The sequence below is a fragment of the Mustela erminea genome, chromosome 6 (assembly GCF_009829155.1).
Source record: "Mustela erminea isolate mMusErm1 chromosome 6, mMusErm1.Pri, whole genome shotgun sequence".
Classification (NCBI taxonomy): Eukaryota; Metazoa; Chordata; class Mammalia; order Carnivora; family Mustelidae; genus Mustela; species Mustela erminea.
The window spans coordinates 101,111,283-101,128,834 of record NC_045619.1 but is presented as its reverse complement, the minus strand read 5'-3'; the positions used below and the strand labels follow the sequence as shown (position 1 = coordinate 101,128,834).

Below are 17,552 nucleotides of genomic sequence, written 5' to 3'. Positions count from 1 at the left end.
AGTAAGGAACAGAGACAATATACAGTAACAGTCACCTTACAGGCAATACAATGGCACTAAATTCATATCTCTCAATAGTTACCCTGAATGTTAATGGGCTAAATGCCCCTGTCAAAAGACACAGGGTATCAGAATGGATCAAAAAACAAAACCCATCTATATGTTGCCTCCAAGAAACTCATTTTAAGCCCGAAGACACCTCCAGATTTAAAATGAGGGGGTGGAAAAGAATTTACCATGCTAATGGACATCAGAAGAAAGCAGGAGTGGCAATCCTTATATCAAATCAATTAGATTTTAAGCCAAAGACTATAAGAGGTGAGGAAGGACACTATATCATACTCAAAGGGTCTGTCCAACAAGAAGATCTAACAATTTTAAATATCTATTCCCCCAACGTGGGAGCAGCCAACTATATAAACCAATTAATAACAAAATCAAAGAAACACATCAACAATAATACAATAATAGTAGGGGACTTTAACACTCCCCTCATTGAAATGGACAGATCAGGCCATTAAGGCCTTAAGCGACACACTGGACCTGATGGACATTACAGATATATTCAGAACATTTCATCCCAAAGCAACAGAATACACATTCTTCTCTAGTGCACATGGGACATTCTCCAGAAAGATCACACCCTCGGTCCTACATCAGGACTCAACCGGTATCAAAAGATTGGGATCATTCCCTGCATATTTTCAGACCACAATGCTCTGAAGCTAGAGCTCAACCACAAGAAGAAGTTTGGAACGAACCCAAATACATGGAGACTAAACAGCATCCTTCTAAAGAACAAATGGGTCAACGGGGAAATTAAAGAAGAATTGAAAAAAATCATGGAAAGAAATGATAATGAAAATACAACGGTTCAAAATCTGTGGGACACAATAAAGGCAGTCCTGAGAGGAAAATATATAGCGGTACAAGCCTTTCTCAAGAAACAAGAAAGGTCTCAAGTACACAACCTAACCCTACACCTAAAGGAGCTGGAGAAAGAACAGGAAAGAAACCCTAAGCCCAGCAGGAGAAGAGAAATCATAAAGATCAGAGCAGAAATCAATGAAATAGAAACAAACAAACAAAAAAAACCAATAGAACAAATAAACGAATCTAGGAGCTGGTTCTTTGAAAGAATTAATAAAATTGATAAACTCCTGGCCAGACTTATCAAAAAGAAAAGAGAAAGGACCCAAATAAATAAAATCATGAATGAAAGAGGAGAGATCACAACTAACACCAAAGAAATACAAACTATTATAAGAACATACTATGAGCAACTCTACGCCAACAAATTTGACAATCTGGAAGAAATGGATGCATTCCTAGAAACATATAAACTACCACAACTAAACCAGGAAGAAATAGAAAGCCTGAACAGACCCATAACCAGTAAGGAGATTGAAACAGTCATTAAAAATCTCCAAACAAACAAAAGCCCAGGGCCAGACGGCTTCCCAGGGGAATTCTACCAAACATTTAAAAAAGAATTAATTCCTATTCTCCTGAAACTGTTCCAAAAAAATAGAAATGGAAGGAAAACTTCCAAACTCATTTTATGAGGCTAGCATCACCTTGATCCCAAAACCAGACAAGGATCCCATCAAAAAAGAGAGCTATAGACCAATATCCTTGATGAACACAGATGCGAAAATACTCAACAAAATACTAGCCAATAGGATTCAACAGTACATTAAAAGGATTATTCACCACGACCAAGTGGGATTTATTCCAGGGCTGCAAGGTTGGTTCAACATCCGCAAATCAGTCAGTGTGATACAACACATCAATAAAAGAAAGAACAAGAACCATAGGATACTCTCAATAGATGCTGAAAAAGCATTTGACAAAGTACAGCATCCCTTCCTGATCAAAACTCTTCAAAGTGTAGGGATAGAGGGCACATACCTCAATATCATCAAAGCCATCTATGAGAAACCCACCGCAAATATCATTCTCAATGGAGAAAAACTGAAAGCTTTTCCGCTAAGGTCAGGAACACGGCAGGGATGTCCATTATCACCACTGCTATTCAACATAGTACTAGAAGTCCTAGCCTCAGCAATCAGACAACAAAAGGAAATTAAAGGCATCCAAATCGGCAGAGAAGAAGTCAAATTATCACTTTTCGCAGATGATATGATACTATATGTGGAAAACCCAAAAGACTCCACTCCAAAACTGCTAGAACTTGTACAGGAATTCAGTAAAGTGTCAGGATATAAAATCAATGCACAGAAATCAGTTGCATTTCTCTACACCAACAACAAGACAGAAGAAAGCGAAATTAAGGAGTCCATCCCATTTACAATTGCACCCAAAACCATAAGATAACTAGGAATAAACCTAACCAAAGAGGCACAGAATCTATACTCAGAAAACTATAAAGTACTCATGAAAGAAATTGAGGAAGACACAAAGAAATGGAAAAATGTTCCATGCTCCTGGATTGGAAGAATAAATATTGTGAAAATGTCTATGCTACCTAAATCAATCTACACCTTTAATGCAATTCCTATCAAAGTACCATCCATCTTTTTCAAAGAAATGGAACAAATAATTCTAAAATTTATATGGAACCAGAAAAGACCTCGAATAGCCAAAGGGATATTGAAAAAGAAAGCCAACGGTGGTGGCATCACAATTCCTGACTTCAAGCTCTATTACAAAGCTGTCATTATCAAGACAGCATAGTACTGGCACAAAAACAGACACATAGATCAATGGAACAGAATAGAGAGCCCAGAAATAGACCCTCAACTCTATGGTCAACTAATCTTTGACAAAGCAGGAAAGAATGTCCAGTGGAAAAAAGACAGCCTCTTCAATAAATGGTGTTGGGAAAATTGGACAGCCACATGCAGAAAAATGAAATTGGACCATTTCCTTACACCACACACGAAAATAGACTCAAAATGGATGAAGGACCTCAATGTGTGAAAGGAATCCATCAAAATCCTTGAGGAGAACACAGGCAGCAACCTCTTCGACTTCAGCTGCAGCAACATCTTCCTAGGAACAACGCCAAAGGCAAGGGAAGCAAGGGCAAAAATTAACTATTGGGATTTCATCAAGATCAAAAGCTTTTGCACAGCAAAGGAAACAGTTAACAAAATCAAAAGACAACTGACAGAATGGGAGAAGATATTTGCAAACGACATATCAGATAAAGGACTAGTGTCCAAAATCTATAAAGAACTTAGCAAACTCAACACCTAAAGAACAAATAATCCAATCAAGAAATGGGCAGAGGACACGAACAGACATTTCTGCAAAGAAGACATCCAGATGGCCAACAGACACATGAAAAAGTGCTCCATATCATTTGGCATCAGGGAAATACAAATCAAAACCACAATGAGATATCACCTCACACCAGTCAGAATGGCTAAAATCAACAAGTCAGGAAATGACAGATGCTGGCGAGGATGGGGAGAAAGGGGAACCCTCCTCCAATGTTGGTGGGAATGCAAGCTGGTGCAACCACTCTGGAAAACAGCATGGAGGTTCCTCAAAATGTTGAAAATAGAACTGTCCTATGACCCAGCAATTGCACTACTGGATATTTACCCTAAAGATACAAATGTAGTGATCCAAAGGGGCACGTGCACCCGAATGTTTATAGCAGCAATGTCCACAATAGCCAAACTATGGAAAGAACCTAGATGTCCATCAACAGATGAATGGATCAAGAAGATGTGGTATATATACACAATGGAATACTATGCAGCCATCAAAAGAAATGAAATCTTGCCATTTGCGACAACATGGATGGAAATAGAGCGTATCATGCTTAGCGAAATAAGTCAAGCAGAGAAAGACAACTATCACATGATCTCCCTGATATGAGGAAGTGGAGATGCAATGTGGGGGGTTAGGGGGTAGGAGAAGAATCAATGAAACAAGATGGGATTGGGAGGGAGACAAACCATAAGTGACTCTTAATCTCACAAAACAAACTGAGGGTTGCTGGGGGGAGGGGGGGTGGGAGACGGGGGGTGGGGTTATGGACATTGGGGAGGGTATGTGCTTTGGTGAGTGCTGTGAAGTGTGTAAACCTGGCGATTCACAGACCTGTACCCCTGGGGATAAAAATATATGTTTATAAAAAATAAAAAATAAAAAAGAAATAAAAATAAATATATAAATAAATTTTTAAAAAAGTATAAGAAAAAATATGGATACATGATTTTAATAAAATATGAAATTTCATTATGATAACTTACATTTATATAGAAAAGATGTAATTTACACATTAAGTTCAGTTTTAGTTACACTGTCTTAAGGAACAAGGAAGTGAGCCATTGAGTCTTTGTACCTTTACCAGGCGTTGCTGTGCATATTTTGTCAGTGACAAGAATCACAATAACAAAAAGCAATTAAGAACTGATGATATTCATGCCTTGTAGAGGTAACAATATATTATTAACCTTTCAATAATCATTAACTTTCCCTTTCTTAAAAAAACTGAAAAATAAAACAAATTTGTTTTGATTTTGTAATAAGAAGAAAATTATTATTTAAACCAAAGTATAAAACATATATATTATATGCAAATGGAAACACAAACAAAAAGACATCATGTTATATTTATGAAACCCTTAAAAAGTCAGAAAGCCTACTCAGAAATTCATAAAATCAAGAGCAGGAAGTTAAGACAAATTCAAATCAGCAATATTCCTTTTTATTTAATCCCCTTGAAAGTCTTATAAACAGTTTCTAGTCACATTCACCAATTTAATTTTTATAAATTCAGCAGCAGCCTTCAGGACACTAGGAGACAAAGAATGTATTGGAATCCTCAGTGAACCAGGTGGATTCTTGCTCCATTCCATTGTTCAGGTCTTCATCATGGGGTCTTCAAGGCTGAACTGAAACCATAAATAGAAAAACTGTTATTTTCCTCTACATAGAATTATATTGTAATATGATGTGTTATATTACAGCACACACAGATTCACCCACCAAACACACACAGAAACTCACATGTATTAAAAAGCTTACTACTTCCCTGAACAGAAAACTTGAAAGCAATGATTTGCAGATTTCACCATGCATGAGAATAATTTCTAGCTCATAGAATGAAGAAGGCACCCCAAAATGCCATTTTTAAAAGTACCCCAATCTGATTCTGAAGCAGTGACTCAGCCGTGATTCCTCTTCAAGGAAAAAGTAGTTTAATCCTTATTCATTACATCAGAATAATATTCATATGTCCAAGATTATAAATCATAAGTCTATTGTAGTCCTAATCTAGCAAAGTTTGATATTTAATGTTTCCATATACATATACACACATATACTCTTATAGGTATAAACATTTAATTATATCTGATAACATGAGCCCATAAATGGAATGATGCTGCATTTTTTTTTTACATTTTAAATCATTTTTATTAACATATAACTTATTATTTACCCCAGGGGCACAAGTCTGTGAATCATCAGGCTTACACATGTCACAGCACTCACCATAGCACATACCTTCCCAACCACCCAATCCTTACCCCCCAACCCCCAGCAACCTTCAGTTTGTTTTGTGAGATTAAGAGTATCCTATGATTTGTCTCCTTCCTGATTCCATCTTGTTTCCTTTTTTTTTTTTAATATTTAATTAATTTATTTATTTTTTTAATTTCCAGCATAACAGTATTCATTATTTTTGCACCACACCCCGTGCTCCATGCAATCCGTGCCCTCTATAATACCCACCACCTGGTACCCCAACCTCCCACCCCCCGTCCCTTCAAAACCCTCAGATTGTTTTTCAGAGTCCATAGTCTCTCATGGTTCACCTCCCCTTCCAATTTCCCCCAACTCCCTTCTCCACTCTAAGTCCCCATGTCCTCCATGCTATTTGTTATGCTCCACAAATAAGTGAAACCATATGATAATCGACTCTCTCTGCTTGACTTATTTCACTCAGCATCATCTCTTCCAGTCCCGTCCATGTTGCTACAAAAGTTGGGTATTCATCCTTTCTGATGGAGGCATAATACTCTATCCCCAGGGGTACAGGTCTGTGAATCACCAGGTTTACACACTTCACAGCACTCACCAAAGCACATACCCTCCCCAATGTCCATAATCCCACCCCCTTCTCCCAAACCCCCTCCCCCCAGCAACCCTCAGTTTGTTTTGTGAGATTAAAAGTCACTTATGGTTTGTCTCCCTCCCAATCCCATCTTGTTTCCTTTATTCTTCTCCTACCCACTTAAGCCCCCATGTTGCATCGGAAAGAACCTAGATGTCCATCAACAGATGAATGGATCAAGAAGATGTGGTATGTATACACAATGGAATACTATGCAGCCATCAAAAGAAATGAAATCTTGTTTCCTTTTTTACTTTCTAACCTCTCACAACCCTCCTCCCTGTCTCTCAAATTCCTCATATCAGAGAGAGCATATGAAAATTGTCTTTCCCTGACTCAGCATAATACCCTGTAGTTCTGTCCATGATGCTGCATTTTTGAGGATGATTCTTCCTTTTTCAGTTGGCCATACCATAATTTTCTAGCCATCAGCTCACTGATACTCATTCTGTTTCCAGTTTTTTGCCACTACTTACAATGATGTAAATAGGAATCCTTACATATAAGTTCTTACACACTAGTGGCTTTATTTGTATGGAAGAAATTCTCAGGGGTAGAATTTTGCATGAAAGGATTTGTGGAACATTTAAAAAAATGCTTCCTAGACATTTCCAGATTGCTTTCTGCAAAGGCTACCACACCTCCAATTTCCAATAACAATTTTTTGAAATTACGATTTTCCCTGTATCCCCACCAGCAATAAATAGTGGTGCTGTTTTAAATGTTTGGCAGTCTGATTTACTCAAAGTGACACCTCCGTGTTAATGGTAACTTGAATTGCCTGGATATAGTGGTGAATTTGAGCATTTATAAAGGTCTATTTGTCACTGAAATTCATTCTGTGTGAGTTGTCTTTTCATAGCTTTGCCCAGTGATGATCCATCATCAGATGTTATCCTTTAATAATTGTTAAGATATATATTAAGATGCATGTATATGTATATTTATCCCTTTCATGCTATATACCATTTATTACCTTCTATGTGTGTATGTGTATATGTATAATTTAACACTTTGCATTTATATACTTTTAAGAGTTCCAACTTTTTTTTTTTTTAGCATAACAGTATTCATTGTTTTTGCACCACACCCAGTGCTCCATGCAATCTGTGCCCTCTCTAATACCCACCACCTGGTTCCCCCAACCTCCCACCCCCCCGCCCCTTCAAACCCCTCAGATTGTTTTTCAGAGTCCCTAGTCTCTCATGGTTCACCAACTTTAATCCTGTGTCTCAATTCATATTTATTATACCCACCAAAAAATGCCAAAACAAAACCCATACCTCGATATATATCATTTGTAAATATATAGTCCTCCCAAAATTGTTTTTATTTTAATGGAAAATATATCCACTACCTCATTTCACCATCTTTTCTTTTTGATGTGTAACTTAACAAATTCCTCGTCTATTCACTATTTTCTTCTGTTATACTTTCCACATGAAAGCAAATTATAAAATGCGAATCTGATTTTGTCTTGCCCCAGCTTAATCGTTCAAAGCTCACTGCCTCTCTAACAATCCCTTAAATAAAACATGAATGTGAACTACAATACAAGGCCATTCATGATGGAGCTCTACGCGGCCTTTTCAAGCTTAGATTCTCACCATTTCCTCTCTCTTGGGATTTACTTTAAACAATCATGTCTTTGTCAGTAGTATCTTTTATTTATGTGTCTGCAGTGCTCAGAAAACCACTTGTCACTGTAAATATGATCAATACATATCTTTTAAGATTTTTATTTTTAAGTAATCTTTACACCCCATGCGGGGCTCAAACTTACAGACCTGAGAGCAAGAAGTGCCTGTTCTGCTGACAAAGCCATCCAGGCACCCCAATTCAATACATGTTTTTGAAAGAAAAACTTCTTACTGTTCCCCAAAGATGTGGTTCTTTCCTATGCCTCCATAGTTTGTACATGCTATGTCCTTGCCCTGAAATTGTCTTTCAGTCATTTGATGCTTGTCTTGAATATCACATCTTCAGAATCTCCCCCAATTTCTTAGGAAAACTTTCTATGTTCTTATGACATCTTGTACTACCTTTACCATAACATGCATTACACAAGTGTTGACGTAAGTCTTTTCTCTTTCACAAAATGACCATTACAATATCTTGAAAAGATATAATCCTATAAATGTACCCAGTTTCTCCTTAACTCCACGATGTACCATTGTTATTGCTTAGAATATATAACAAAGAGTTGGGACACCTGGGTGCCACAGTCTGTTGAGCATCTGACTCTTGATTTCAACTCAGATCTCGGACTCTTGATTTCAACTCAGGTCATGATCTCAGGGTCGTGGGATCAAGCCCCAAGTTGGGATCCCTGCTCAATCAGGAGTCTGCTTGGGATTCTCTCCCTCTCCCTACTCCTTCTGTCTCTCCCCCCTTTCTCTCTCAAATAAGTAAATAAATCTTTAAAAATAATAATATATAACAAAGAGTTGGATGAGAGTCACATTTATAAAGAGCTGTTATGTATTCTGAATATAGATATACACACATAAATATATACACATATGTATGGAAATATATGTATATACAATCTTTTTTTATAATACCAGAGGAGTTCTCAATTTTCAAAAACATGTACCTATTTTGAACAACATTGAATAATTTCTCCTCACTCACCTTCTTGAGTTTAATTCCCATTTTTCTTTTCAGTGTACCTCAGAATGGTCTTCTTTTTCATCCGGAAACAGGAAGAGATTTAGACACAGAAATTAGCTCAGCATCACTAAAATCATCTGACTCATTGGGATTTTCTGAAAAGAAGAAAATAATTACTGGGAAATAAATCCCCCCGCAAGTGTCGTAACACCTCTTTGAACATTTAAGCCCATTGCTCACAATTAGGAAGACAAACGTGTGATTTACGGGGCACAGAAGTCTTTTCCATGACGTAAAAATGTTTTCCTAACATAGTTGCAGCAAATACCAAGTCCCTGGGATTGAAGAAGGGAGGCAGGGCCTTCCCAGAAGATAAGGAATACAGAGAAGGTGTTGAGCCTTCATGGAGTAAGTGGGTGTTGGGCTATTTCTTCCAACCCAGCAGAATTAGGCTGCCCAGAGGCAGAATTAGTCCTTTGGTGCTAAACAGAAGTTGGAGGACAAAGAAACCTGTATAATGTAATCGGAAATAGTGCTGGCTTCTATGGGAAAAAGATATAGGAACTTTAAGCTTTTAGATTTTTAGGGGAAAATATCATAAATATCAAGTTAGAGAAAGGAAAGCTTTTAGATTTTTAGGGGAAAATATCATAAATATCAAGTTAGAGCAGGAAGTGAGAATGGAAGGAAGTGTGAAAGAGAAGTGAAAAGTGAAACCTTTTAGATTAATTTGTTCAGTAAGATGAAGTCTGAGTCATAATATTCTACTTGCATTGCTCTCTGTACCTCCACCAGAAATAATCATAGACCTCTAAGCCATACCGCATGATTGCAGCTTTTATGTTCTCTAAGAATCACTTGTAGTTAGTTCCTGCCTTTCTTCCTTATATGCATCATAAGCTTCCTATGACATGTTTGAGATTTCTTTCCATTGCTATGCAAAGTACAATGCCTCAGCTGCAATTGTAGCTACTGGTCCGAACCCCAGGGCTATAGACCCTCAAAGAACCCACAGACCTGAGGAAGTCAGCACGTCCAGATCATCTGCTTTCAGGCAAGAATTCATCTCCCGGTATTGAACTTGGTGAACTGAATTCTCTCCTCTCAAGGAAACTGACAACAGAGGTCCTAGGTTAGGGATCAACAGATCATAATAAAACTTGCCCTCCCTACCAGGGCTTTTTCCCAGCAGTGCACACATACTCAATCTTTATCCATGCACTTGTCTTTTTTCCATCCCTTCTAAGGCCAAACTTTTCTCTTATAATGTTACAACTCAAAGGCAGCAGGGTGAGACCAAACCACCCCTACTGTCATCATATGCCACCCCAGTTTCTTCCCCGAACCAGGTGGCAGTCTTCTCTAACTTGGAGCTTTAAAAAAAAAAATCTCTAGGAAACCTATCCATCCTCTCTTCTCCTTGCTCATTATCAAGTCCTTCTCATCTTTCATGCCAACTATTTCAAAATGCTACCCCTACAGCCCCTCACACATCCTGTCATCAAAAAGAACGTTCTAAAAAACAGCTGGACTATTTCACCCCCTCCACCACATAATACTATTTGACTAGTCATCTTCTTACCATAAAGTACATCATTCATCCGTTGTTCCCCATCTTTCTACAGTCTTATTGTAGCTTCTCTCCTTGAACTCAACTTTTACTTCCCCTCAAAATGGCAGGTGGCTTCTCTACATTTGTATGTATTTTTCTCTTTCTCTATAATGCACTTCACCCAGTTCTTTGAACTGAATTATCAAAATGTCTCAAAGCCTCCTAGAAGCCTCCAATTCTCTCCATGCCCTAGTTAATTACTGTCTTTTCTGTGCCACTTGTGTTCCTTATTCCCATGAATAAATAATACTACAAGGTGCCTTATTGTTTGCATATGTATCTCTTCTGCTAGACTTGAAATCCCATGACTACTCAAACACTTGACTATTGATGTCTATACCTTCAGAGCCTAGTACATTGCTTAAACAAACAGTAAAATGAGTACTAAGTATATAGTAAGAGCACATAAATATTTGGGAAATAAAGGATTCCTCCTAAACCATATAAGCATATTCATCTGAAACTACAAATTCTATAATGGCCTACTTAAACATACAGCTAGAGCTCAGGAATCATCAACCACCCCAAACCCCTTTCTCCTCTGAAATCTTGTTTCCTTTTTTGGAGAAACTACTTGAACCTCTTCTAGGTTTCATCCTTTTGGGTGTTGATGCTTGAGTCTAATATGTGTACACTTGCTTTTAATAGGTGTATCTATTGCTGATAATATGTATTTTATCCCAAGAATCTTCTTATCCCATTGAGACATTAGAAAGACCATAGCTTGGCTCAGACCTGTAAGCAGCTGTTGCTGTCTTCGCCTCTGAATCCACAAGAGGAGAGCAACAAGAAAAGCCAACACAATGACGCCAAGGATCCCCAATGCAACAACAGATGAGCGACCTAAGTGCAAGAAAGCATCATGAGAAATGACCTCTTAGCTGAGAGACTGAGGTCCCTGGTACCATCCCTCTTTTAGATACAGGATGGCTGAAGTAAGCTTCCCAATCCTCAGAAAGACTTCTGATCCAAAGTCTCTTAACAAAAAAGATTCTAAATAATGCAGACAATTGGACCCGTGTTCATAAACCCCACGATTATACCTCCAGCATTTGATGATCTTTGGGCCATGGCAATTTCTGTAGGAGAAAAGAGAAGGAGACTCAGTCTGGGGAGTAATGCGTAGAACAAATATTTCTATTTTTTGGTGTGAGACTTTGGTGCCTCTCAACCAAGTAACCTACTCCTTCCCACCTAAAACTAGGGTCCCCTTATCCTTTACTCCTTCTGCACCGAGAGACATGTAAGTCATATGCTTTTCCTTGGGGAAAGCCAACGAGTAAGAACAAATACTCTCATGGTTCCTTGGATTGAAACATCATCACTCTTTCCCCACCAGAACCCTGTGTTGAGGTGTCCAGTCTTGACACAAGGCACTTAATGCCCACCCCCTTGTTGCTGCCCGAGATTCCAAGCTTACTCCAGACTCCTGGCACTCACCTGAGCACCTCACAGCAGCATCTTCCTTGTGCCCACAGTCACTGTGCCCCCAGGGTCTAGCAGGACAATCCCACAAGGAAGATTCATTTCCTTTGCATGCCAATTCGTTGAGCCAGATGGGCCCAGTCCCCTGACCGAACGCTGCTTCTTTTAGTGCCTCTAAGGCTGGGCCACAGCCCAGCTGTCGACACACCACCTGCGCGTCTTCAAGGTCCCAGGAGTCGTCACACACTGTTCCCCAGGAACCTCCGTGCCAGAGCTCTACACGTCCAGAACAATTAGAGTTTCCTTCTTGAAGTCTTATCTTGTCTGAAAAATCACAGACACCTAGATCATTTCTGAGAATATAAAAACTTTTAAGAGGTCACAGAAGAAAAGACAGATTTGAAAAATTTTTTTAAATCTTTTTTATTTTAAGAGGCACCTGGGTGGCTCAGTCTTTAAGTGTCTGCAGGATTCTGGGATCATGACCCTCATCGGGCTCCCTGCTCAGTGGGAAGCCTGCTTCTCCCTCTCCCACTCCCCCTGTTCCCTCTCTTGCTGTGACTCTTTCTGTCAAATAAATAAATAAATAAAATCTTTAAAAAAATCTCTATTTTAATACTTTGCTTTTAAAAATAATATACTTTTAACTGCTCATCTCATCCAGCTCCTTAACCAGTAGGGAAACTGCTTCTCCCTCTTCCTCTGCCTCTCCCCACCTGGTGCGCACTCTCTCTCTTTTTCCCTCTCTTTCTCTCCTGCTTGCTCTCCCCCTTTCTCTCAAATAAATAAATAATTTTTTTAAGAAAAGAAAATTAGTGTGACTCAGGAAATGTGAAATAAATGAAGTTAACATGGTATAATGTTAATTTTCTCAAAAAGAAAATGATTTAGGAGATTGCCAGGTATGTAAAAAACCTCTTCCAGTGTAAGAAGATGGAGAATGGCAAAATACTTCAGGACTGATCTTTTTGACTGCTTCTCTTCTTCCATTAGTAAAGCAAGATAATATTTGAAAGAAAAGTGAGAATGGTAGGGTAGACCATTTAATATTCAACTACTGAATTATTTATTTTCTGCTCTTCATGTGTTCTCTGAGAAAGCAATTAAATAAAAACTTTCAAGAAGACCATGGGAAGTGTAATGCTTTTTGGACAACTAATCTGTGATCCTGAATACCTATAAGCCAAATTAAATGAAACGAATTACGCCAACTGGGTAGAATACGTAGCAGATGTTATTCATTCCTACTAAACGAGATCAGAAGATGATCGTGGAATTACAAAATGGAATTCTCATATCAGCCAGAGGATATTCACCGGCACATGTGATCCAGGTCTCCTCTGAAGGTCTGGCCACTCTCTGTTTCCATGGAGCAGATGGGCACTGCCATAGCGTGTCCGGTCCTTTCGGACATTGGACATTGTCCACCCACATGTGCCTGGATGTTGGCTTGTCTAAAGATGAGGGAATGATGTCTCCTCTGTCCGCGCAGCCCAGCTGCCTGCATACCACCTCCATGGTGGTTGCAGACATCCCGCTCTTACCAACGCTGCCCCAAGCTCCATTATAAAAAACTTCCAGACGCCCTGCACAGCTGTGTCTGTTGGTTTCATCGATCAGTCGCAGAGACATGAACTCTGGGGTGAAATACAGAGTTAGTGGTTTCACATCTTCTCTGAAGATTCACAGGGCTCCCTCCCTTTAAGGTGAGAATGGCTTTAAAATTAGGTACAACATGTCAATTATTAGTAATTCTTTAGTAACTTCTAGATGATTTAGTAGATTTTGGTGAAAAGTAGTATGTTCTACACTAAATATATAGTATGGTTCTATAAATAGCTTATGGTGTTCTGGTATTGGGTTTTGTGCTTAGGGACCTCTTTAGAAGGCCACCAATGATTCTAAATTGATTTCTAAATCTTAACCAAGGGCTCGGAGCCTTTTATATCAATTGCATAGCTTGGATTTTTCTCCCTAAATTTTTACAGTTTTAGCCTCAAGAAACTTATTTCATTAATCTTTTTGTAGGTCTCTTGATAGTTAAAATTTAGTGAGATACTCAGACACTAAAACCAATGTTGTGCACATCACCTTAAAATGAAACATTTCCTTTTCTGACTCTTTGTAGTTGGCTGCGTATGTCCTCTGCCAGTTTATGTCATTAAATGCAAATGATATCAAATCACTTCTGGCATATAGAATTTTTCACTTCCTTAAGTAACAAAGTCATATTTCTGTTTGTCCCAATATATCACCACTGAGTACAGTTTTCAACTTCACAATAGTTTTTAAGCCTTGCCACGTATACAGAATAAAAGCAGTGGGCTCTTTTGATAATTTTTGCTCCTATGACAAGTAAGTTTCATTTGCTTATCATGGAAAATTACTTGGGAATGGTGATTATCTTTTGCCCTATAGAGGTAGTGCTGGATTTATTTCTTCTTGTCCCTTCTAATCTACATTATTCAGTGATACAAGTGTTGTGCTGAATATAGTTCCATATATATTCATAAAAGTTCTTGATTTTGGTTTTGTTGTCATGTTCATGATAGGCAAGCCTCGTTCTGTATTTTTCTCTTTCTGATGTTATACTGCCTTGCACTTGGGGTAGCATTAATTAATTAATCAAATCTACACTTTGGGACCCTGACTCAAGAAATAGTTCCCTCTAAACCTGCTTTTTAGGAAATATTCTCAGTCCAGTATCCCTTACTCCCCTTGGCTCCTCCTCGGTCCTTCTTGATTAATTGTGACCAGAGCTTCGGCATAGAACTCACCCGAGCAGATGACTCCTGCATCCTCCTTATGCCTGCAGTTGTGCCGTCCCCAGCCATGTGATCGGCATTGCCAAATGCGAGATTCTTTTCCGTTGCAGTCCATCTCATCCAGCCAGATGGGCCCTGCTCCTTCCCCAAAATGGGCAGAGCCAGTAGCATTAATGGCCATTCCGCAGCCCAGCTGTCTGCACACCACGTGGGCATCACTCAGGTCCCAGCTGTCATCACAGATGGTGCCCCAGGAGCCCTCATGGTAGACCTCTATTCTCCCAGCACAGCGACCACCTCCGTTTACCAGGCGAAGCTGACCACTCCCTGGAAAGAGAAAATAAAATGTTAATGAAACACCTTCATAAGGATGGAGATCATTTTTACAGATTGGTCACTGATTCTCACCTATGCAAGTGACACCACTTCCTTCTGGAGTGATAGATCTCGTTGTGTCCGGAGATGAGGAGTTGCACAGGGATAGGGTCTGACTCTGATTTCCTGAAAACACCAAACTGCTCAGTCACACAAGATATAAAGAAGTTAGGGTGTGGAAGGGAGACCCAATAGAGTGTAAGACAGATGAGCTGAGAACAAAGAGCTCTAGAGAGAGGGGATGGTGGTGGGTCAACCAGGTTGGGAATGCTTTGAGAAGGGCAGGTACATGGTAAGCACCAGATAGGTAATTATGAGTTTTGTGAAAACTAAGTGTACTTTTCCTCTAAAAAGACACATGAGGTTACTGTTCTGGCACATTTCTCATGATCTCTTAAAATAGATCATGCCCTTTCTCTTTTGTTCTTTGTCCCTATAAGTACACTGGCTCTGATGGCTCACCACCACAAGAAAGGTTCGTCACCAGGTGTCCGTCATCCTCTTACCTGAGCAGATTACAGAGGCCACTTGCCCAACAGAACACAGCGACGCACCCAGAGCAGTGACAGGACAATCTCCCATGTGCTGCTCAGTCCCCATGCAGTGAAACATGTGCCTCCAGATCTGACCACTTCCTTTCCCAAAATGCGCTCCTCCCGGGGTAGAAAGGGCAACTCCACATTTGAGCTGCTGGCACAAAACATGGGCATCTTCCATGTCCCAGTGAGAGTTGCAGAGGGATCCCCAGTTTCCAAGTATCTTGAGTTCCACTCTTCCCTCACATTGGGACTTGCCATTCACCAAGCGGACTTCTGTGTATCCTGGAAGGAGAATAGGGCTTTTAAAAAGATGTCTGCAATTACCTAACCCTGCCCTCCTCACAGCACAGGAACAACTGCAACATGTTCTCTGGGTCTCACTTGAGCAGACGACTCCAACATCCCTGCTGTGGCTACAAGTCCCATCTGGCCGGGAGGCTACTGGGCAGAGCGAAACGTGGGACTCCTGGCCCTCACACTGGAATTCTTCAGCCCAGATCTGTCCATTTCCTTCTCCAAAATGAGCTCCCCCTAGGATGGAGATGACTGTGCCGCACTGTAACTCTCTGCACAGCACACTGGCAGCTTCCAGAGAGAAGTCAGAGTCGCAGACGGTGCCCCACCTGTCACCATGTTTCACTTCCACACGCCCGGAGCAGGGAACTTCTCCTCCAACCAGTCTGGGTTCCCTGTGGGCTGAAGAATGAGAAATGACATGATTCTTTGATTTTCCTTCATGATGGGAGTGGAAAGGGGATGCTGGGGTGTTTAATGATTTTCCATACTTGTTTGCCTTGGCTTTTCTGCCTGGAATTGGCCTAGCAGATTCTAGATGTCTTCATTCCTCACTGGACCAATTCATCTGAGAGAATTTTAGAACTTTGGTTCTTGGCATCAGCCATTCCTAGGAACATGATAACTCTTTCTTTTTAATATTTTGTGTACATTATTCATAACACTGGAGACAATAGATTATATATAGATATAGATATAAATATAGATATCTATATATAGATATATATAGAAATCTATATCTTCTTTTTTTATTTTTTAGCCTATATTCATTTCTCTACCTACTGCTGTCTGGTGTTGGCCCCAACCTTTTTGAATGGTTTTAAATATAGTGTTGAAATATACTTCCTGTTTTCAAACTGAACATGGGATTTCTTCTTCTCTTTGATATGTGTTAACTTGATACATGAGATACTCCTTTCTCCCATTTTCTCCTCCTTCCCCTCTGAAAGTACTTTACCAGAACCTTTCATGAATTCCCTAACCAAAATGTTGTCCTCAACTACCTCACTTTCTCTTAACTGCCAATAAATATTTTTCATTTATATGTTTCTCTTTAAATTTATATTCATAAACATATCTACTTGGACATTTGGCACATAAGGTGTTCAAAATTGAATGAATTATTTTACTGACAGGACCACAATATTCTTTACTCAATTAAGGATATCCAGACCAAATTAGAATCACTTAAAAATCGAACCACTTCTTTATCTCAGAAATGATAATGATAATGACAGTGAGAACATTAAATGAGCACCTAATTTATTTATGGCACTTTACTAAATGTTGAACAAACATTATTTCACCTAATCCTTACAATCTCCTCAGGGGAGAATTTTTTAGTATCATTCCAATTTTACAAACAGGGAAATGGAAACAGAGAGGTGTAGTAACTTGCTGAGGTCACACAGGGAGTTCCTGAAGGGCCAGGATTTGAAGGCAGACAGTATGTTCCAGAGCCTAGAATCCTGACCCTCTCAATGCACAGCTCATGTGGAATATCACCAAGGTCTGGCAGTCCTCCAGTATATTTCTCCTCCTTATTTGTGGCTACTGCTTTTTCTTTTAAGATTCATTTATTTATTTTAGAGAGAGGGAGGGAGAGAAAGCACGAGCCAGGGGCAGGACAGAAGGAGGAGAGAGAGAATCTCAAGCTGACCTCCTGCTGAGCACAGCTCACGTCATAGGGCTCCTTCTCGTGATGGTGAGATCATGACCTGAGCCAAAAGTCGGACCATTAACTGACTGAGCCACCCAGGTAGATGCTCCTTTTGCTACTACTTTCAAATAATTTGTCTTTTTTCTTTTTTGTCTTCATATATCATGTAGAC

The 17,552-nt window shown here is 39.4% G+C and overlaps 1 protein-coding gene across 7 annotated transcripts in view; it reads right to left on the bottom strand.

Annotated features, from left to right (window-relative positions):
* Positions 1-4,665: 4,665 nt before the first annotated feature.
* The window catches only part of CD163 (CD163 molecule), a 31,346-nt gene continuing 18,459 nt past the window's right edge, over positions 4,666-17,552 (bottom strand). The window contains exons 7-17 of one of the 7 annotated variants that reach the window (XM_032348896.1): positions 15,808-16,122; positions 15,394-15,708; positions 14,921-15,013; positions 14,525-14,839; positions 13,064-13,384; positions 11,763-12,071; positions 11,366-11,401; positions 11,058-11,165; positions 9,728-9,838; positions 8,732-8,865; positions 4,666-4,874 (exon numbers count right to left, since the gene is read on the bottom strand). In XM_032348896.1, the coding sequence (XP_032204787.1) occupies positions 8,789-8,865; positions 9,728-9,838; positions 11,058-11,165; positions 11,366-11,401; positions 11,763-12,071; positions 13,064-13,384; positions 14,525-14,839; positions 14,921-15,013; positions 15,394-15,708; positions 15,808-16,122 (2,000 nt within the window). In that variant the 3' untranslated portion in view covers positions 4,666-4,874; positions 8,732-8,788. Of the gene's footprint in view, positions 4,875-8,731; positions 8,866-9,727; positions 9,839-11,057; positions 11,166-11,365; positions 11,402-11,762; positions 12,072-13,063; positions 13,385-14,524; positions 14,840-14,920; positions 15,014-15,393; positions 16,123-17,552 lie in introns of all 7 variants that reach the window. The other 6 variants (XM_032348897.1, XM_032348890.1, XM_032348892.1 and 3 more) reach the window with 6 other exon arrangements.